Below are 23,989 nucleotides of genomic sequence, written 5' to 3'. Positions count from 1 at the left end.
TCACCTTAGACCCAGAGATATGGAGTCAGCTGACCATGGACTGAGACCTTTGAAACTGAGTCAAAATAAACTTTTCTTTCTCGACATTGTTCTTGTCAAGTCTTTTGGTCACAGCAATGAAAAAAACAACTAAAGCATAAAGATTCTTCCATATTTATATTTGAAAATGTCTGAGTCTTGAAGGCCCTCCACTAAACATGGATAGTTGAAGTCTTCACAGAGCTCCCTGTCTTTGTCAATCCCTATGTAGGACTGTTGGTGTTTTCTAGTTTATTTTTTAAACATTCCCTGATTTCTTTTATTTCATCTTTGATGAATGTCAAAGGGATATTTGAGAAAGAAGTCTTTACAAACAGAAAGAATAGATTAATTCTCAGAGTGAAGATCCATCAGACTTTAGGGAATACACCTCACAAAATACAAAACCCAACATACACTTTTAGGAAAATAACACAAAAGCTGACAAGGTTATCAAGTTAACATTAATAGTCATATGGTAGATTGAGATAATCATATGTAGATATTAAACATCCAACAAAATAAAATTAGTGGTATAATTAATGTTTTTAAGAAGTTCATGCTTACAGAAGACATTTAAGCTTTTCTGTATCAAGAATAAAGATGCCATTACAATTGGAATTTTAATTTTTTATCTGTGATTGCATATTACTTTTCATTGTTGTTTCATTTAACTTTAGTAATATTAACTCTCAGTATAATGAAGACAAAATAAAATTCATGTCTCATTCCTCCTTTTTTTTTTCCTCCTTCAAAGGTCTTTTGCCTCCCAATATAATGGAACTTATGGGGTTAGGTACAGCGTTTTTCTCATCTCCTGGTTTTTCCATAATCCTGATTGGCACAATGACTCTTAGAAAAAAAGACACATAACTAAGGAAGGTACTTCTTAAATCAACCACATTATTTTTCAATTTGAGGTGGGAATAGCTTGCTGTGAGGAGTGTGGAGCAGAAATCTCAATCTTTCCACACTGACCATCTTACAGGGTCTATATCATTTATGTCTTTCAAAAACTGGTAATTCTGGGGCTGGGGATGTGGCTCAAGCAGTAGCGCGCTCCCCTGGCATGCATGCGGTCCGGGTTCGATCCTCAGCACCACATACAAAGAAAGATGTTTGTTGTGTCCGCCGAAAACTAAAAAATAAATATTAAAAAAAAATTCTCTCTCTCTTTCTCTCTTTTAAAAAACAAACAAACAAACAAAAAAAAAACCCAACAACTGGTAATTCTACACAATGCACTGAGAACTTAGGGCCCTGGCCTCCAGTCCTGTCCTGAAGTTCAGTCGCCAGTAGATGCACAATGATTTACGTTATGAGCCAAGTTAAAGTGCTAACAGTGAATTTTTGGGCTTATGGAAGTGGGGCAGAGAAGGATGTTTAGGAGAAATTTTTGTGATGAAAATGTTGTAGGGGATGATGTCATAAAAGTCCATGGACTCTTCACTATGTTCTATATTCATGTATAAATCGTGGTCACTTCCATCGCCTTACAGTTCTTATATCCTCCCTTCTGTTGAACTTTATGCCATAGTACCACAGTCAAAGATGTATCAAGATGGCCTGGCATTGCAGTAAATCAAGAACAATAGGTGAATAAGACAGACATGGAAACATGGAAATAAAATTGTCAATATATAGAGATGATATGATTTTGTTCATAGAAATACAAAATAATCAAAAGATACATATGAGAGCTTAGCAATGTTGTGGGATATGAAATTTAAAACCTCAATATGTCAGCAACCTATCATCATAAAATGTAATCTCTAAAAACAGACACCATTTACAAGCTCATTAAAAAATAAAACATTGCTCTGAATCAATCTAAAAAAAAAAAAAAAAAAGATGGCCTGGATCTAGTCATAGCTCAAAGATACTGGGGATTTGAATTTTTAAGCATTTTTCTGTTTAAATATAGCATTCTTTTTTTATGCATGAATGGTTTTCCATATCATCCATTCAACCATATATATATATATATATATATATATATATATATATATACACACATACATACATATACACACACACACATATATATAGGATAGATTATTACCATATATATACAAACATACATACATACACAACACATATATATATCACATATATATATATATTAGAATAGATTATTATATAGACATAATATAACAAATAAATATGTATGTTTACACACACATATATTTTCTTTCCTTTCTTTTAAAGAAAATTGTTTTATAAAATCTTCTTCATCATTTCAACTTTATTCATGAGAATAACCTCTACTATCATTTTTCAGCATAGTTGCCATTCAACACATTGCTGTCTCCTGCCACTTCTGTACCACTGGCAACTGCTAGAAACAATCATACATGATTAGTTTGTTCTGTTGCAAGTTCATGGTGACCAGCTTTATCCATACTTTCCAAATACCCAAACTTATTTTTGCATCCTCTCTCTTTAACTGTGCAAGGACATGATATTAGAAAATGATAATGAGGGGCTAGGGCTGTGGCTTAGCAGAAGCACACTTGCTGGGCTTGTTTGAGGCACTGAGTTCGATTCTCAGCACACATAAAAATAAATAAAATAAGGGCCTGTCAACAACTAAAAAAAATAAAAAAAAAAAGAAAATGATAATGATAACAATGTGTTGAATTGCTGGGTAAGATTATTATAAAGACTCTGTTTCCTAATCTATGGTAAGTTTCTTTCATTATTCTCTGCATCTCCTAAGAAAGCAGAATTTCCAGGCATGATGTTGAAGATAAACCTTCTCTCTCTCTCTCTCTGCCTAGAGAAGTGTTCCAGGCTTTGTTCATTTCAATTCTTCTCATTCACCTAAGCATGGTGCTTTCACCACCACTGTCTCTATAACCTAGGGCTCAGCACCACTTTCTGGTTAAAAGAAATCTGGCTGGGAGAAATGTCTGGGTCCAGAGGCTGTCTTCTAATTTCTGGGGTCATCAGGCTGATGGCAACATTGTTGGGAAGGTTACAGAAACTGCCAAAGCAGACCAAGACTCTCTATGTGCTCTGATTGAACAATTATTATTGATAAATCATGTCTTCCCACAATTAATTTAGTTTTAATTAATTTATTTTTGCAAAAATGTAATGACACATATGTTTATTTTAATGTAACAAATATTTTCTTAACCTAGCTTCAGAAATAAAATGCATTGGCTTTGTATGGAAAAATGAGGCCATCATGGCCTAACAGAAAGTAGAATTCATGGTATTGTCCCAAATTTCATATGTTAAAGCCCGGATGGATGCCCAGTACCTCAGAATGTGGCCTTATTTTGAAATGGGGCAACTCTAGGTGAAATTAGTTAGGACAAGATCAAACTGGAGTATGGTGAATCTGGATACAGAGATGCACACATAGTGAGCTGGCAATTGGACAAGAATGGAGAGATCCGGGTGATGCATCTATAAGCCATGATTTCCATTAAACCATCAGAAGCCAGGAGAGGGGCATGGAACAAATTCACCCGAATAGGACCCAACCCATCTAATACCTGAGCTTGAACTTGAGGCTTCCAAAACTGTGGGAAAAAATGAGTTTCCAGTTTAAGCCCCTTGGTTTATGGTAGTTTGTTGTAGCAGTCCTAGTAAAATAATAAAACAGATGCATATCTACTTATTGTTCTAAACTGTCATCACCTATAAATACTATACCTCATATTGGATAGTAGACTTTTAAATTCAGTTTTAATGAAGTTATTTATAATGACAGAGATCCTTCTAAACATTTGTCAAGTGACCCACATTCTCTAGGGGTGGGCTTGTATTTATAAATAGGGCTGCCCATTGTTGAGAAATGATGACGAAACCAAAAATAACTTCTTTAAACATGTAATTAATTAGTTATCCACAGATAAATCAATGCAATTCAGTGCAGAAAAAAATGTCTTGGTAGAGCTAAAACATCTTATATTGTGTGAAAAAACAAACATACTCTGATTTCTATCTAAAGGTTAAAAATCTTAATATGAGATGTAACATAGAACCAAAAAGTATAAAGATAAAGCTATAAAGTTCAAAAGAAAATGAAATAAACTTGGAGAATGCAAAGATGTCTTATATAAGAAATAAAATGCATTAATCTAAAGAGGAAAAAACTTCAACATTGAATTTCATCAAAAGAAAAAGGCAGATCTTCAAAAGATACCATTATGAAAGCGAAAATGAAAACCAAAAAGAGCATATATCTGATAGAGAAAGTTCCAAATCAGTTAATAAAAAAGAGCTTATTAAAAATACAGGCAACTGGTTTTTAATTTTTTTTTCTTTTTAGTTGTACACAGCATTAGGATTCATTTTGAAATAATTAAGATAGAATGGAATATAATTTGCTCAAATTCAGTACCCAGTATTTATCCTTTCTCACCCCTCTTCACTCTCCTTGTTCCCTTCGCTCTATTCTATGGATCTTTCTGCTATTTACTTTTAGTTTTTTAAAATTTTTTATTTTTGGGGTTACTGTCTGTATATATACATAATTATGAGATTCACTGTGGTGCATTTATTATATATTTACATAAGAAAGCTAGATTCTATTTATTCCTCTGTTCTTCACTTACCTTTATCCTGTTTCTTTCCCCTCCTCCTCATTCCCCTTCATCTAGTCCACCGGTCTTTTTACTATTTTTTATGGACCCCCCCTTGAATTTCCCTTTCTCTCTCTCTCTCCTTTTCTCTCTTTTTAGTTTTCCTCTTTATTTTGGACTAACTTTGGAATATCAGAGAAAACATTTGGCCTGTGGCTTTCTGAGTCTGGTTTATTTAACTTAAGTTTAGATAGGCTATATTTCCATCCATTTGCTAACAAATGCCATAATTTCATAGTTCTTTGTGGCTGAGTAGTACTCAATGTGTATATATACCACATTTTCTTTACTCATCTGTTGAAGGATAACTTGGTTGGTTTGATAGCTTGGCTACTGTGAATTATGCTCCTATAAATATTGATGTGACTGTGTCACTATAGTATGCTGATTTTATTTTTTTATTTTTAATTTTTTTTAGTATGCTGATTTTAGATCATTTAAATATATATTGAGGAGTGGGATTGTTGGGTCATATGGTAGTTTCATTCCTACTTTTTTGAGATATCTTCATGCTGCTTTCCAGAGTGTTTGCACTAATTTGCAACTGTTTTAAATAGACATTTCAAAAAGGAAGGTATACAAATGATTAACATATGCACGTGACAGTGTGCTCAGCATCTTTATTCATTAGGAAAATGGAAATTTATGCCATGAGGGGATCCCATTACAAGTTCATTAGAATAGGTCAAATTAAATATACCTACAACACTAGGTATTCAAAAGAATGTGGGCCACTTGGAATATTATCTATTGAATACTACCATATCAGCAATTTCCTCCTCCTCATACAGTCAATGTGATTGTTAAGTATAACAAGAAGAAAGGAGAGAGGTTCTAGACAAACAGAAACACAAACAATTCATCATTTTTTCTCCAAAATAAATTTAAAAAGAAACCTAGAATATGTACTTCAGTGAATGAAATAAGGTATACAATAAATTCAGCTTTTGATAAAGTTCAATTTACAAGTTAAATTTACTTTCAACCACTATGTAAAGTAATCTCATGAGAGAACAATTCTGATATTCTTAAGAACAAATAACAATAAGTTATTTGAGAGAAAAATGAAGAAAGCTTTTCCTTATTCTGCTATTTGACAAAATATAAAAATCTGAATTTCTGAAAAATCATAAAAGTTCTTCTAGAAAGCCATGGTCCAAAATGAATTAAAAAGAAATTTGACATAGTGATGGGCAGCTGAACCACTATACCAGGCAAGAATCAATATTCTTTTAAGGGCTCCTTCATTTATAGTGATAGATGTTTAATTATAGAGAATAATGTGCTATTCTTTTTTTAACCACACCATACATATTCTGTATTCTTTGTCAAATAAATTTATTTAATCGTATTTCAATCAAAGCTTATGTAGTACTGAAATTTAACAACTTAAAACAAAAATAGACTTATGACTGTAAGACAGTAAGTTATGTATCTTGTCTACAAAAATATTATGCTACAGGTGACTGAATTTGGAAAATGGGAAAGAAAGGAAAGAAATATGGGGACGTTTATTCTCCAGACTTTCAATTTTAGGAATTAAAATCTAAAGATAATTGAGTAATAAAGAACATTATATTTGAAAACATTAGAAAGATAGTAAAATAGTTAAAAAGAGATGCAAACATTATTTTGACCTGTTTCAGTCTCGTGTGAGGAGCCTCCTGGGAAATTTTAGCTGTCACAATTAGCGTGAAGTCCTCAGCGTCTCTTAGCAGCAGGGTTATACTACATTATGTGATCCTTTTAAGAGGACCAGGTCTGTGAGTCAGACATACATAGAGCTGACTGTCTGGATAGTGGATAGGTCTTCTCTCCCTCTGTTGGAGCCAGGTAAGATACTAGGTCCCAGAGAGGAAGCCCATAAGAAAAAGACTGTGGAATGCTAGATAGAGGGGAGGGGAGGGGAGGGGTAGAGTAGAGAAATAGGGATGCAGAGGGGTGATATAGGTGCTTAGAGGCAAAGGACTGTGAATCAGAGTGAAGGGTAGAAATACTGGGGAGAGGAGTTCAGAGTAACAGGCTCAAGCGGAAGGTTGTGGGATTAAGTGAGATCAAGCGAGATATTTGCAACCACATATTTTTTTTTTCCAGAAAACTCAAAGCCCAGTATGTCAAGGGAATTGGGTAGACTTATTGTGATTCATGGTGGTCTTAAATATGATATTTATTGTATATTTTATTTCTGCTTTACAATTAGCTTATCTATTATTTGTCCTTATTTGTTATAAAATAAGCTTTTGTAGGCATATTACTTGGCATCAGCTCTGTATTTCTATAGGATCCTAGTATTCCAAGCTCTCTCTGACTCTCTTAATAGTACCTATTCATTTTTAGAAGGATGTCCCTCAAATAAATCTTCACATTTTTAACCAGCATGGAATTAACTGGAAATAGGCAGACCAGGGATATTTTTAAAGTCCAGGGTTTATAGGTAAAAGACCATAGATGGTAATGAGTTACCAAGTTCCTACTTGTATTCAACAAGGGTGCAGAGTTCTATCTTTATGTTTATTATTTTCCTTGGCCAGAATAATCATGTATTCCAATTTCTTCCACGAACAAAACTTCTGGATACTGACATCTATATTTAGTATTGTGGCCCTCTGAGTCTGCCCTACCATCAATCAAACCACAGAACATTACTACCCCCCAACAAAAACCTAAAAACAACAACAACAACAACAATAACAACAGCAACAACAGACATATCCAGCTTAATAGAAATATGTAGGATACTATCCCCAGATATTGGGTTTATTTTTTGTTTGCTGGGATTTGGGCTTTATTTTATTTTTGTAAAGGGATCAAACTCAGGGGTACTTTGCCACTTAGCTACATCCCAACCTTTTTAATTAATTTATTATTTTTTTAAATTTTATGACAAGATCTCAATAACGTTGCTTAAGGCCTTGCTAAGTTGCTGAGGCTGGCCTTGAACTTGTGATTCTTCTGTCTCAAACCTCCCTATTTGCTGGGATTACAGACATGCATCACATGGTTTTGTGTGGGTGCACATCTCATAAATGTTAATTCAAACACAGAAAATAACTGTAAAATAGAGTTCATACTCTAAAAAAGGTGGTAGCTGATTGGACAAATCCTTTAATCACATAATCTGTTCTGTTTTTCTAATGCTAGAAGATACCATTGTCATCCACATTTGCATTTTTAGGGAAGGAATACTCTTTTCTTGGGATACATATTCTTATACCTCTGTCAGTAATATACCTCATTAGTTCCATTAGCTTTATATTATATTCTGATATGTTAAAGGGCCAGCCCACTCTCTTTGTTGTCTCAGCATTTTAATAAACAGGTTTGCATATTCATAGTGCTTACTATACTGTAGGATCTATTATTTTCAATTAAAATTCTTAAATGTTATTGATAAATAATGCTTTGAATTTATGTGTTAATGGAAAAATTCCTATACATTTACTATGGCAGAATCCTGGGTTCAAGAGAGGAATTAAGAAATAAGGGTAATTCTTAAAGTTCCTTAGTATATTAGTACAGACCTCCCTCTGCTGCATAATACAAACTTAATAGCAATAATTTTTCTAGCTTTACACCTTTTGTGAATAAAGCCTATTTCTATAAAATTTTCTCAAAGTGATGAATTTTATAAAATCTATTAATTTGTAATTTTGATTTTTATCTAGTTACTCTTATCAATTCTAGTTTGAGTTTATAGTATATTTTTTAGGGTTTTCAGAAAAAAATATCAATAAAAACCTCAATAAAGACTTTTAAAATTTATTTTCAAGATAATACATTTTCTTCCTATTAGCTTACCTTTCTCCTTTGTTGTTACTATCTAAAAATGTTGAATAATAGTTGTAATAGTTTATGTGTTATCTCACTTTAATGAAAACAAACTTTGAATGAAAATGCTTTTAGTAGATATTTCACTAATATACATGTTTGCTCTGAATTTCTGGAAGATACTCCTCACTGGAAAACTTCCTATTCACAATTTTTTTATGAATCCCTATTGAATTTCCTGGGTTTCTCTCATCTCTTAAGAAACTCATGTTTCTTCTTATATTTACTCATATAATCACACCATTGATAGATTTCTTAATTTGAGTAATTTTTTTATTCATAAGACAAGGTCTGTAGTATAAATATGAACTATTATTTTTAAAAGAGTTGTACTGAGTTGCAAATATGGTATTAATAGTGTTTGTATCTCCCTTCATAAGTGACTAGATGAATAACTTTCTATCTTTTCATATTCTCTAGAATTTTTCAATCTTGGTACTATAGATATTTTGGGGTGGACATTTCTCTGTTGTAAGGGGCTGTCTTGTGAATTTTAGGATACATAGCAGCACTCTTGGCCTCTACACACTAACTGCCAGTAACACTCCCTTCCTCGTTATGATAATCAAAAGTGTTCCTAGGCATAGTCAAATGACCCCTGGACCTCTTTTCCCTGCTTTATGAATTGTAATAGATAAAACACTCATTTTGTTTATTTAAATCAAAATACATGGTCTCTGTCCCAAAGCACCGTACATGACTTGAGTCTTTATTGGGATTTTACTTTCTAAACTAGTTTGGTGATTGATATTTTCCTATAAAATTATCTACCACATACATGATGTCAAATATATTGCTATAATTATGCATACTATTTAAGTATGCTTAATGGTATATTTCTCTCTAGTTTTGTTATCTTTTTAATTTTTTGTGCTTTTAAAAAATTTCCTGGATGAGTCTTGAAATAAGTTATTTTAAAAAATTAATCGGCTCTGGTTTTGTTGTTAACTAATTCGTTTTTATCTTTATTTCCATGATTTTCTTCTTTTGATGTTTTAAAAAATATTTTCCTAGCTTCTCATATTGCAAATGTAGATAATTAATATTTCCATTCTGGTTTTCTAATGGATAATCTTCAGGTACTTCAATGATCACAAGTGGTTATCTTACTGCTATTCTTCTTTAAAGGTTCTTTTTCTCAATTATATAATTTTTCTGGCAGAGAGAAAATGCTAATAAATGGAAGTTGTTATTGCTTTGAAGTCCTTGCCATTTATATTATTACGTAAATATTATTATACAAATAAAATAACAAATTATTATTATTTTCCAGCTAATTTAGTAGTCCAGTTAGACTATGTCAAGATTTATAAGATATAGTTTTGTACTCAGCTAAAGTTGAGGTAGACCAAGAGAGAAATATTAGAGGTTAAGTAGAAAATACATGGTAATTGATTGGAAGGAGTTAAAAAATAAAGAATTGTGATAATTGGATCATTTTTGTGAAAATTTTAAGTTTTAACTAATAGAATAATGGGCAGTTATAGAAGAAAGTGATCAATTTGCTTTTGAACATATTGTTTGTTTTATCTGTGAAAATCCATATGGAAATGCCTAGAAGAACGTTCTAAATTCAGGTCTGGAAACTGGAAACCAGAACTGGCATTCAGATATTTATTAGAAATTCGTCATAATATAGGTGAAATATAAAGCTGAGAAAATCATAAAATTATTCTCTTTCCTATTCAATGTGAAACACTGAGAGAATGAGAGAGAAGGTTGCAGCTCTAGGAAACTTAGCAAATAGTAAAGTTCTTTGAGAATTAGTAATAATAATTTAGTGAAACTTGGAGTGCCAGAAATATGTGCTAAGTGATAAGTTATATATTTATTATGTGTTGTGTTCAATTATTCAAATATCCCTGTCTTCGCAGTCCTTCACTATGTTGGTCTTCAATAGTACCAATGCTCCCCCTCTGATCTTCTTCCTGACGGGTATCCCAGGCCTGAGAGCAGGCCAGGTCTGGATCTCCATTCCCTTTTGTCTCCTCTATGTCATCGCGCTCTCTGGAAACAGCATGATCCTGTTGGTGGTCCTCCATGAGCAGAGCCTCCACGAGCCCATGTATTATTTCCTCTCCATGCTTTCAGCCACCGACCTCAGCTTATCCCTGTGCACACTTTCCACTACCCTTGGTGTTCTCTGGTTTGAAGCCCGAGAGATCAACTTAAATGCTTGCATCACCCAGATGTTCTTTCTCCATGGGTTTACTTTTATGGAGTCTGGGGTTCTGCTGGCCATGGCCTTTGATCGCTTTGTAGCCATCTGTGACCCACTGAGATACACTACCATCCTCACCAATGCCAGGATTGCCCAGATTGGGGTAATCATGTTGATAAGGAATGTTGCTGTCATGTTGCCAGTCGTGCTCTTTGTCAAGAGGCTGACCTTCTGCAGTTCTTTGGTCCTTTCCCATTCTTACTGCTACCATGTGGATCTCATTCAGCTCTCTTGCACAGATAACAGAATCAACAGCATCCTCGGTCTGTTTGCACTCTTCTCCACGACAGGGTTTGACTGCCCTTGCATCTTGCTCTCTTATATTCTGATCATCCGATCTGTTCTCAGCATTGCTTCCTCAGAGGAGCGGCGGAAAGCCTTCAACACCTGTGTATCCCACATCAGCGCTGTTGCCATCTTCTACATCCCTCTCATCAGCTTGTCTCTTATCCACCGCTACGGCCATTCAGCACCTCCATTTGTCCACACCATCATGGCCAACGTCTTCCTGCTCATCCCTCCTGTACTCAACCCTATCATCTACAGTGTGAAGACCAAGCAGATTCGAAAGGCCATTATCAGGATCTTATTTCAGAAGCAGAGCCAAATCTAATCGCATTATCTCAGAGTGATAAAACCATTTATGAAATAATGCTCTGGAATAATGGGGTGAAATACCAAACATGCCTCAAAAAGTCCAAACTATAAACATATAGGTTTTACTATATTGCTTACTCAGTTTCTTTGGTGGTAAATATATACCAATACATCTAAATTATATGTATTTTTCAATGTAAAGTGGGATTCTATAGGTGGTTAACCATTCATATTTGAAAACAATGTTAGACCTGTATTAATTTTTAATTCAGACGCTGCATACAATTTTAAAAGTTCAGAAACAATGTGGGAAACCTTTTATTTTGAGGGGGGGATACTGGGAATTGAACTCAACCACTGAGCCATATACCCACCCTTTTTTCCCCTGTATTTTATTTAGAAACAGGGTCTCACTGACTTGCTTAGTGACTCACTGTCACTGAGGCTGGTTTTGAATTCAGATCCTCCTGCTTCTTCCTCTTAAGCTTCTGGGATTAAAGGAGTGTGCCACCATGCCCAGCTCAATGTGGGAGGTAGACCAAGAGAGAAATATTAGAGGTTAAGTAGAAAATACATGGTAATTAATTGGAAGAGAGAGAGAGAAGAGGGATAGAGAAACTCCAGGTTTTATCCCCGGTGAGAAAGACAGACACCTGCACACAAATTTAGTAATATTATTGGTAACATTTCAGAAATGAGAAAAACTCTATTTTCCAAATCTTTAACTTTAGGCTTTGTGGAAGGGAACTCATAGTTTTGGCTTATGTTTGTCACTCATTCTACCATTATGAGGTCATTTATGGGCCCAATGGGATAGCATTGGGGAAGCAAGGCTGGTTGATATCCATATACAGTTATTTTTTTTTTTAACCTGGCTGTTGAATTTCTACTCTAAAATGGGTGCTGTCTGGTGATTAATGTGAGATACAAATATTTTTGCCCTTTGTGTCTATATCCATATGCCTATCACATTTCCAGACTTCCTTATTTCTCTTCTTCCAAAGTTGTTGGTCTCATACCCTAAGCAACTACTGAAGCCTATCAGCAAAATCTATTTGATTCTACTTAAATAATTCCTCTTTCATACTGTGTCAGTCTACATTTTGTCACCATGACCAAAATACCTGACAAGAATAACTGAGAGGAGGGAAGATTACGTTGGCTCATATTTTCAGAGGTTTCAGTTCATGGTCAGCCACTTCTATTTCTCTGGGTCTGAAGTGAGGCAGACCATCATGAAGAAAGGGTATGGCAAAAGTAGAAAGTGAAGATCCAGGGACAAAATATAAACCCCAAAGGCATGCTGCAGTGACCTACTTCTTCCAGTTACACACTACTTGCCTACAGATATCATCCAGTTCAGTAATCCTTTCAAATTACAAACTCATCAAATGGATTAAACCACTAATGAGGTCATAGGTTTCATACTCTAATCATGAGGTTTTGGGGGATGCCTCATATCCAACCCATAATGCATACCCAGGTTAATAGCCAAAGATACTATTCACAACTTTGCCCATTAAAAGGATTTTCCTTCACCACTGTTCTTTATGGTCACCCATATTGTGTCATAGTATTTCATTTTTTGTTAGCACCAATTTTTTCACCAGTGAATCAAACCTATATTTTCTTCTTTTGGCACTGTTTCAGGAACCCCTGATGAATCTCTGCATATGATTTCATGGAGTGACCATCATTTGGCATTGATATGTGCCATGAAATTTAGGACCAACTGTTTAGATGCTTTTTTGACCTTGTATTTTACCTGACTGTCATAATATTTCAAATGCCACAGACCTGGGTAGAACATGAGAATTTTTTTCCAGCAGCTAATGATACTATCTTCAATTATACAATTTAGCATGGAAGTGAACACTTTAGCATTTGAAGAATAATCACAGCAGACCTGAAAAATAACTGGACTCACTCTGAGACAAATATTTTCCACAACTCTAATAATCATTCCTTCTCAATAATATTACAATAAAAAAAGAGCTTGATGACATTTTTGGTGCTTAGTATTATAGCCTATATCCAACAGTTCTCAAAGAGTCTGGGTATTATTCTTTCTACAATGCAGCAATTATATTTTTAAATGGTCATATATTCATTTGGGGAAAATTTTGGATAATTTTTAAATTTTATTCTGGCAGTGGCATTGCAGGCTACTTCATGGAGGAGACAAAGCCTTATTTTCAACTAATGGATTCTGTATACATGGAGTGACTTAAATATTTACACAGTCTGAGGGATCCTGATTTCTGATTATGATGGTCAAGATCAATCTAGAGCCCAGGAGTTCTCTAACTAAATGTTTGCTGAATAACATCATAGTTGACTATCTACTTGGCTTGTTTCCAGGAACACCATTATCTTTGCAACAGATTACTACATGTCTCATGACCCTGATTGACTTTCAAGTGTTGCTACCCTCTGCAATTATTGTATTATAGCTGATTATCGCTGATTATTAAGTACTGCCAATGTGGTCTCAAAATCCCTTTATCTTCACTATTCATGAAGATCCTATTTCCATTGAAGCAATCTTCATAGATAAGTCTAACTATGGAAAAAAAAGAAAAATCAGCTGCTGAAATTTAAAATATTTCAGATTCCTTTACAGAAACCTATCCTTTATTGCTCCAGTGCAAGAGTGTTCTTTCTTCTCAGAAAAAAAATTATCTGTCCATTATAATATGTACATCTTCCTGATATATGTGTATATGTATTTTATATATAAAATACAAATATATGTATATGTAATTTGAGTTTTTCTCTCTCTTCATTAGCTTGGCTAAAGGTTTATCAACCTATTTTTTTTCAAAGAACCAACTTTCTGTTTCATTGATTTTTTTTGTTTCAAGTGCATTTATTTTGACTCTGATTTTAATTATTTATGTCTTCTGCTTCTGGTGTTGATTTGTTTTTTTTCTGAGGGCTTTGAGATGTAAAGTTAGGTTATTTATTTGGTAACTCTCTAATCTTTTAATGAGTGAGCTCAATGAAATGAATTTTCCTCTTAGAAAATAGTAAAGAAAATTGGGAACCCATCAAACAAAAGAGGTAAAAGACCTCTACAATGAAAACTACAGAAAACTAAAGAAAGAAATTGAACAAGACCTAAGAAATGGAAAGATCTCTCATATTCTTGGATAGGCAGAATAATATTGTCATAATGACCATACTACCAAAATCACTATACATATTAAATGTAATTTCTATTTAGATTACAATGAATAGAAATAGAATAAGAATAAAAATAGAAATAGAATAAACAGTCATGAAATTCACTTGGAAAAATAAGAGATCCAGAATAGCCAAAGCAATCCTTAGTGAGAAAAGTGATGCAGGAGGCATCACAATGCCAGACCTTAAATTATACTACAGAGCTATAGTAACAAAATGGCATGGTATTGGCATAAAACAGATATGAAGACCAATGGAAAAGAATAGAAGACAAAGAGACATACCCACATAAATACAGTTATTTCATACTAGACAAATGTGCCATAAACCTACATTGGAGAAAAGATAGTGTCTTCAACAAATGGTGTTGGGAAAACTGGAAATCCATATATAGTGGAATGAAATTGAACTCCTATGTCTCACCCTGCACAAAACTCAACTTAAAGTGGAGAAAAGACCTAGGCATTAAATCAGAGCCCTTGCACCTACTAGAAGAAAAAGTAGCCCCAACTCTCCATTATTTTTTAAATTTATATATGACAGTGGAATGCATTACAATTCTTATTACACATATAAAGCACAAAATTTTCATATCTCTGGTTGTATAAAAAGTATATTCACACAAATTTGTGTCTTTATACATGTACTTTGAATACTAATGTCCATGACATTCCACCATCATTTCTAACTTCTCCCACTCTTCTGCTCTATCTAGAGTTTGTCTATTCCTCCCATGCTCCTCCTTCCTACCCCACTCTAAATCAGCCTTCTTATATTAGAGAAAACATTTGGCATTTGTATTTTTTGGATTGGCTAACTTCACTTAACATTATCTTCTCTAACTCCACCCATTTACCTGCAAAGCCATGATTTTATTCCTTTTTTTTTGCTGAGTAATATTCCATTATGTATATATGCCACTTTCTTTTTATCCATTCATCCACTGAAGGCCATCTAGGTTGGCTCCACAGTTTAGCTATTGTGAATTGTGCTGCTATAAACATTGATGTGGCTGTGTCACTGTAGTATGCTGTTTTTAAGTTCTTTGGGTATAGACTGAGGAGAGGGATACCTGGGTCAAATGGTGATTCCATTCCAAATTTTCCAAGAAATTTTCATACTGCTTTCCATACTGGCTGCACCAGTTTGCAGTCCTACCAGCAGTGTATGAATGTAGCTTTTCCCCCACATCCTTGCCAACACTTACTGTTCTTTGTATTCATAATAGCTGCCATTCTGACTGGAGTGAGATGAAATCTAAGAATAATTTTTATTTGCATTTCTCTAATTGCTAGTGACCCAGCTCTCCATTATGCCGGCTTAGGAATCAACTTCATCAATAAAATTCCTAAAGCACAAGAAGTAAAATCAGACTTAATAAATGACATAATATCACACTAAAAAGCTGCTTCACAGCAAAGGAAACAATTAATAGCATGAATAGAGAACCTACAGAATGGGAGAAAATCTTTACTGCCTGTACGTCAGATAGAGGATTATACTGAGATTCTAGTTCAGTCCAGTCAGAATGGCAATTATAAAGAATACAAGTAACAATAAATGTTGGCGAAGATGTGAGGGAAAAGGTTAACTCACACATTGCTGGTGGGACTGCAAACTGGTGCAACCACTATGGAACACTTGGAATGGAACCACCATTTGACCCTGTTATCCCTTTCTTTGGTATATACCCAAAGGACTTAAAATCAGCATGCTACAATGATGCAGCCACATCAACATTTATAGAAGCTCAATTCACAAGAGCCAAGCTATGGAGCCAACTTAGGTGTCTTTCAATAGATGAATGAATAAAGAATATGTGGGACACACACACACACACACACACACACAATGCAATATTACTCAGCCATAAAGAAGAATGAAATTATGGCATTTACTGGTAAATGGAAGGACCTGGTAGATATCCTGCTAAATGAAACAGAGCAGTCCCCCAAAACCAAAGGCCAAATGATCTCCCTGATATGTTGATGCAAATCCACCACAAAGGAGGATGGGGAGGGGAAGAATAAAACAAAGGGGAATGGAGGGAAAGGTGGAAGGAGGGAATAGGAAAGACAGTAGAATTAATCAAACGTATCTTTCCCATCATTGTGTATGAAACACAACCAGTGTAATGCCACATCATGTACAACCACAAGAAAAAGATCCTAATTAGAATAATTTTTACTTCTTGTATATATAATATATCAAAATACATATACTGTCACGTATGTTTAAAAACATTTTTTAAAAAATGACACAAGCTTCATTGCTCCAAGTATGTCTTATTAGCATTTGGATGTATTTCCTAAATATTTTTTGTACATGTCTTCCTTCTTAGAATTGGCATCAGGCAGGCTTCATGGGCAATTTTTTTTTTATTTATTCTAATTTAATGTTATATCTTGATCATTTTTCACAGTTCTCTTTACTTGTTGCACACACAAGTGGAACATGATGTTCAGCTACACATTGTGTCTCTTGGTTTATTATAGTATCATATTTCAATAATTCCATTTTATTTTTACAAATAGTGACTTTATCCATGTCTTTATTCTTGTTTTGTTTCACAAATTCTGTTTTTACACAGAGATTCCTTGGGAGAAAATGTCTTTCTTTTAACTGATGCAAATTTCTGTATTGTTTTTAAACAGTGTTTCATACTTCTACTGATAGCATAAAGATGTTTTTACCTCACTAGGATATAGAAGATGGCATTCTTTTAAAATATTTACTGATTTAATACACAAAAAAAATTTTCTGGTGATAATGAACATAAGTCAATTGAGTTCGCACTATGCATCATATTTCTCAGATATCTCTTATTCTGGGGTATCATGGAAACTGTTCCTCTTTCTTCTGGACAGTTGCTTTATTAATAACCTTTGCATCACTGTGACCAAAGTACCTGAGAAGAACAATTTAGTTTTGAGTCCAAAATAAACAACTTAGCTGTTCTTGTTTATTTTTGTCCCATGGCCTCAGAAGTTTAGTCCATGGTTGGCTGGCTCAGGCATATACCCCACGACCTACTTTCACCAGTTACCATCTACTACAGTAGTACAGTAGTCCTTTCAAATGATCAATCCATCAGATAGATTAATATACTCATTAGGTCACAGGTTACAGCTCTCAAAACCTAATCTTCTCGCCTCTGAACATTGCTAGATTATCTATCATATGAGCTTATTGGGCAGCTCCTTGTATCCAAACAATATTAATTGATGGCCTTTGAGCTAGTTGTCCACAGAGATAAATTTGTGATTGTTTTAGTCTGCTTTGTGTCTCTGTGATCAAAAGACCTGACAAGAACAACTTAAAGGAGAAAAAGTTTATTTTGGCTCATGGTTTCAGAGGTTCAGCCCATGTTTGGTTGGCCACAGATCTGGGCCCAGGGGAGGTAGAACATCATGGGAAAAGGGTGCAGTAGAGAGAAACTGCTTTATTCAAGGCAACAAGGGATCAGAGAAATGGAGAAAAGAGGCAACAAGGAAGACGTACCCTTCAAGGTCATGCCCTCAGTGACTCATCTCCAGCTATGTCCCAAATGCCTACAGTACCAGCCATTCAGTTCATTCAAACTAGGATGGACTGATTATGTTTGAGCTCCCATGATCCAATCATTTCACCTCTGGATATTCCTACATTAATAGAGGAGTTTTTGAAGGATACTTCATATGGGAACTATAACATTGATGATATGTAATGGCTTATCAAACTTTAATCATTATGTCAGATCAATGGAGCAATTGAGAGTGTAGGGACACTGTGATCCTTGGCTCAAGGCTCTTTTCCACAACACACTCTGACAACCCTGTCCCTGATCTGTTTGGTTCTCACTCCATAGATGATGGGGTTGAGCATGGGAGGTACCAGAAGATAGACATTAGCAAATATGATGTGTACTATATGGGGCACTTGATGGCCAAACCGGTGGGTGAGGAAGGTGAAAAGAGCTGGAACATATAAAGTCAGGATAACACAGATATGAGAACCACAGGTACCAAAAGCCTTGAGACGGGCTTCACCTGAAGGCAACTGAAGAACAGCCCTCAAAATCTTCATATAGGATATGCCAATAACAATGATATCAAAGGCAGCCACAGAGAAGGCCACAAAGAGCCCATATCCACGATTGACTCTGGTATCAGCACACACCAACTTCAGCAAAGCCATATGCTCACAGTAGGACTGTGGAATGACCTTGTTAGGGCAGAAGGGCATCCTGGAGATCATGAAGCAGAAGGGGCTCACCCACAGCAGCCCTCTCACCATCACAACTGACCCCAGTTTGATCACCACAGATGTGGTGAGGATACTAGAGTGCCTCAGTGGGAAGCAGATGGCCACATAGCGGTCCAAGGCCATAGCCATGAGCACCCCAGACTCCACAGAAGAAAAGGCATGGATGAAGAACACCTGGATGAGGCAGGCATGATATTCAATCTCATGAGCATGGAACCAGAGTATGGCCAGCATTTTAGGCTGTGTGGAGGAGGAGAGGACCAGGTCCGTGAGAGCCAGCATGGCCAGGAAGAGGTACATGGGCTGGTGCAGGGTGTGGTCGGTCCTGATTACATGCAGGATGATGATATTGCCAGCTACAGCCACGACATACATGACACAGAATGGGAAGGCAATCCAAAAGTGGGAACTCTCCAGTCCTGGGATTCCAAGCAGGATGAAGGACACGGGATGAGATGAGCTGTTCCCTGAAGTCAACATCAGGGGATGGGTTCCATATTCTCAGGTGTAAACATAATCTACACTCTGCAGGTGATAACAAACAAATCAATCATTGTTAATTATTTTGAATGGAGCAATTGGATTCAGTGATAAACCAAAACCAATTTCACTATTTTAACATGTAAAATTTTGTAGCATAAGATACTGCTGCTGCTGCTGCTCAGTATTTTGTATTCATATTAATGACATTCAAAATGGACTTTGAACATACCATCTTTGGGTATAATTATACTTCCACAATCAATATTTGTTTTGATAGTAAAATATGCTAAGGAAAATACATCTTGGCAAATGTGGTTTTACCCTTTAATTCTTCACAACAGGCATCTGATTGTTTAACCTTTCCCATATGTCCTTTTATTCCTCTGTTAATTTTCTGAGGCAACATTTTAGGGTTTAAAAGCAGCAAGGATTGAAGCACCAGAGGTATGTATGAGTGATGTTGAGTTTGGGTTGACTCTAGGATGGTTACCTTGAGGATTTGGGTTTGGAGATAGCTGAGGGACCAATTGTTCATCTATAAATAAACATCTTTAACGTAATGACTTCTTGCTTCTTTAGAGGTAACATCTGACCTGTCAAATTTCAGATTATAAATATTTTAGCTTCTGTGCCATCTAATCAGTTTATACTTTATATGCAACCAGAGATATGAAAAACTGTACTGTATATGTGTAATATGAATTGTAATGCATTCTGATATCATTTATTTTTTTAAATTAATCAATAAAAAACAAAACAACAACAATAACAACAAAAAACTTTGTAGTGCAAAATCAGCAGCTGTGGTCCATACATAAATGCATATGTGTGACTTTATTCCAGTAAAAGCTTATTTAAAGATCAGGATGCAGCTGGATTTGGCTTTCAGGCTATGGTCTGGCAAGGGCAGTCCTAGCTGTTGAATTCACATGGAATCAGTGTGGAACTCTGCACTATGCCTAACGCTTCTGTGCTTTGTACCAAGTAGAGGCTTAATAAATATTTGCTGAAGAAAATAAAAAATAAGTGTCATTATTTTGTGGTAACAGCCTTTTATCTATATAACAATATCCTAAGATACCCAGAAGAACCCACTTAACACTACTCTGAGTTCTACTCATAAGACAGATCTGTTTCTCATAATAGAGGTGGCCCTGCTGACAGTCAGCACACTGCTGCACTATCCTCTATCTGAACTTGCCTTATGTGATTTGACTCCATGTTAGATTCCTCTGATGAATGTTCCCTACTTCAGAATCCATAGGACACAGGTGACTCACCTAGCACCTTATCACTACTTAACTTCAGTTTTCCTATGTCTTCAATTCAAAGCTTTAGCTTTTATCACTTTCATAACAGACACATCAAGGCAAGAAAAATATTACCTCTGGATATGAGTATATGTTTCATTTTACTAGAATGGCTATTCTTATAAATGATATTTTTGAGACCCCAAATAGGCTGAGACTTTTTCTTATTTTCCCTGGACCTATAACTATGAAGGAAATGAGATTCAGACTTTTGAGGTCTTTTCTATGCCTATAAATTTTCCCAACCTGCCCATATAATAGGCATAGGTTTGCTTAAAACAAATATCACTACTAAGCATATTCCCAAACTTCGTAAATATATTATTTGGAGCCTGGGGCCTCTGTGTTTTGCAAGGCCTGATCTTCTCAGTCTTATGTTTTCTGTTTGAGACAGAAACAGTACAGAACACATAGGTTATCAGATTTGCTTTGGATTCAGGGAGGGGAATGCACATTCCTTAAATGGTAAAAATAGAAGAATGACATAGTTTCTCATCTTTTGCAACACTCCTTCCTTCTCTACCCTGGTATTAAATATGTTCATTTCTCTTTTTTCCCCCCAAGATAAATTCTTTTAGCACAATGCACACTGGAAGCTGAAATTAAGTCATATTCCTTTCAAAGATTAGATCTAAGGTGATTTCACTTTGAACTTATGATTCAATTTTTTTCTCTTCTCCCAAATAAAACTTGCAAAGACACTGTGTAACTTTTAGTTGAGGAAATATAGTTGCAAGAACCATTGTCCACAAATTGAGTAGAAGTTGGTTATCCTCTGGGAATATGGGTTTGAATCCAGGGATGGCTGGCTGGCTCTATTGAACCGGTATTACTCCACCCACTATGTGGAAGTAATTGTGTCCTTCTGTTTCTTGTGTTGCTAAAGACAATGAAGGAATAGAAGGTAAAATGGGCTGAGATCTTGCTAAAGAACAGCTTCAGGGAAATTTAGACTGTTATTTCAGTGTGGGGAACCAAAAACCAAGGTGGAATGCAGGTAGGGTTCAGCTACAACTTCCTTTATGGGGAGGGGTGTGGGGAGGCAGCCTGCATACCTTTCTAGGTCTCCATGGGGGACACAGATGAAGCTCTGCTTCTTTGTCCTCATCTCATAGTAGAGTTCAGCGGTCATAGATCTCCGGACATGGTTTTCCCAGAGTCTGACCCTTCTGCACAGTGCACTTCCTTGCCTTCCAGCTTCCTGGAGGCTCTGAATCCCACTGCAGTCTTGTGAAGAGCACAGGTGCCTGAGGGACAGAAAATCAGTCACACTGAGCTGTGCTCTGTCTCTGACCAAGCCACATATATCCATAAGAGGATTTTAACAGGCCCCTGGGATTCAGCCTTGGCAGATACCACAGAGTAGAGTCTATTTAAAGGATATGCCTGTTTTTTTCCTCCCTCCAAGCATTAGTTCTCCCCCCACCCCAAGTTCCACTGCCTCATACTCATACTGGCTTCCTCTGAGACTGGAGATCAAAGCTAGAAGGATTAACCCCTAACTATCCTCTCTCCTTTGTGTACACAATGCAAAGACAAGGGATTTTAATTCATGTGTAACAATGTGTGAAATTACATGTGTGAGCTTATCTGTACACCTATATTTTTGTTTTTCAGAGTGTATATATATATATATATATATATATATATATATATATATATAATTGAAGGGATATTTTTTGTAATTTGAAAATATATTGATATTTCATGTGTTTTAGTATGCATTAGAGAGGTTTATCTATAAATATTTGTATCTGGGACTGGATTTGCATGTGTGTGTGTGTATGCATAAGCTTGTGTTTTATGACAGAATTAAGTACTTCTTTGCTTTAAGCTTGCAGTATTATTATGACAACGTAACTCTGTTAGTGTGCAGTCACTGAATGCACATGCTTTATGAAGGCACATACCTAGCTACATACCTAATAGTGTAAAATGGCATACTGGCATGCATGTATATGAGTATTATTTTAGTTATTTTTTATTGCTGTGAACAAAATACCCAACAAGAACAATTTAGAGGAGCAAAAGTTATTTGGAGCTCATGGTTTCAGATGTCTCAATTTATAGAGGGCCAACTGATTACTGTGGGCCCTAGTTGAGAAAGGACAACATGGAGGAGTTGAGGAAAACTGCTCAATTCATGGAAGTGTTGGGAAGAAGAGAGAGGAGGATGGGGAGAAGGAGCCACAGGAAAGATGTACTCTTTCAAGACCTGTCCCCAGTGAAACTATCTCTTCTAGCCATGCTCCATCTGCCTAGAGTTTCCACCAAGTCAGTCAGTTCAAACCAAGATGAACTCAGTAAGTTATAGCTCTCATAATCTAATCATTTACTTAGACTATTCCTTCATTAATGCAGGAGCTTTTTGAGGAACACCACACTATAATAAGTGTTTATATATAAGGGGTATGGTCTTGATGAGGGTGTTGATTACCTACTGGTGCTTCACTGTGTACTGAGGTTGACATAGTTCCAAGACCCTCATTTCTGAATGGTTGATTATACAAAAAGAAATGGAATTCTGCTGGAGATACTGCTATGGTCATTTTTGAAACTTCCTGAGGCTGTGATGCTCTCCTCCCTAAAGCTAAAGAGTTAAAACCTGTAGAGCTCTCTCTCCCAATTCCTACATAGGGTCCTGTTGAGTTTCTCATATTAATTGTTTTTGCACACCACTGACTTTTTGAAATTTCATCTTACATGAATTGTCAAAGGAAAGTGAAAAAAAAAGCACTTGAAAACAGAAGATTAATTTGCAGAAGGGAGAACTGTCAGACTGCAGAAGACACAAAAGCCAACATATATTTTTAGAAAGAAAATTGCCAAAGTTATTAAGATTATATTAAGGTGCTTATGGTAGATTATGATGATCTCTTTCACAAAGGTCAGGACATATCATAGATATCAGAATAACAAAATCATGGAATAAAATTGTATTTTAAAGGGGACTCTGGGTTTACAGAAAACATTGAAAATTGTATTATATTATGGAGCAGGCTGAAACGGTACATTGGAATTTTGGTTATCTCAGTTTACAAATGTAAATTATTTTTGTTTGTCTAGTCTTTTGTTTAGCTTTGATACATTAAGTCTAAGTTTAATGAAATCAGGTGAGTTTGCTTTCACTTTTTCTTCTTCCTTTTTTTTCTGGCTAATACTTTTATTTATTTTTTATTTGTTCTGTTAAACATGACAGCCGATTCTTCTTCCCTTTTTTTTTTTTAAATCTTAGAAGAACTTTTGTCCCCAAACATATGTGACTACTGGGAGCAGAACTGGTGTTTTCACATCTTCTGATTCTTTCCCAGCCTGAAAAGACAGTGACCCCAAAAAGATATGATGTCCATTCTCCTGAAGAAATTACTTTAGTAGGTCAACCACACTACTTTTCAAACTTATTACAAGGAGTAAATTTCCTCAAGGACGGAATGTGTAGTAGAAAGTTCAGTATTTCCCCAGTTGGCTATCTTATGGTGCCCTTATCATTTATCTTTCAGAAG

At 35.5% G+C, this 23,989-nt stretch overlaps 2 protein-coding genes across 2 annotated transcripts; one reads left to right on the top strand and one right to left on the bottom strand.

Annotated features, from left to right (window-relative positions):
- Window positions 1-10,327: 10,327 nt before the first annotated feature.
- Window positions 10,328-11,278, top strand: LOC114084297 (olfactory receptor 51F2). The gene has a single exon (XM_027925423.2). It carries the CDS (start codon window positions 10,328-10,330, stop codon window positions 11,276-11,278), a length of 951 nt encoding a protein of 316 aa, XP_027781224.1.
- Window positions 11,279-18,228: 6,950 nt separating this feature from the next.
- On the bottom strand, window positions 18,229-19,173 carry LOC114084295 (olfactory receptor 52R1-like). Its single transcript, XM_027925421.2, has one exon. The coding sequence runs from the start codon at window positions 19,171-19,173 to the stop codon at window positions 18,229-18,231; it is 945 nt and encodes a 314-aa protein (XP_027781222.2).
- Between the last annotated feature and the right edge of the window lie 4,816 nt (window positions 19,174-23,989).

This window comes from Marmota flaviventris, chromosome 9 (genome assembly GCF_047511675.1).
Source record: "Marmota flaviventris isolate mMarFla1 chromosome 9, mMarFla1.hap1, whole genome shotgun sequence".
NCBI lineage: Eukaryota > Metazoa > Chordata > Mammalia > Rodentia > Sciuridae > Marmota > Marmota flaviventris.
Note: the sequence above shows the minus strand (reverse complement) of the source record. Positions and strands in the feature narration are given on the sequence as shown.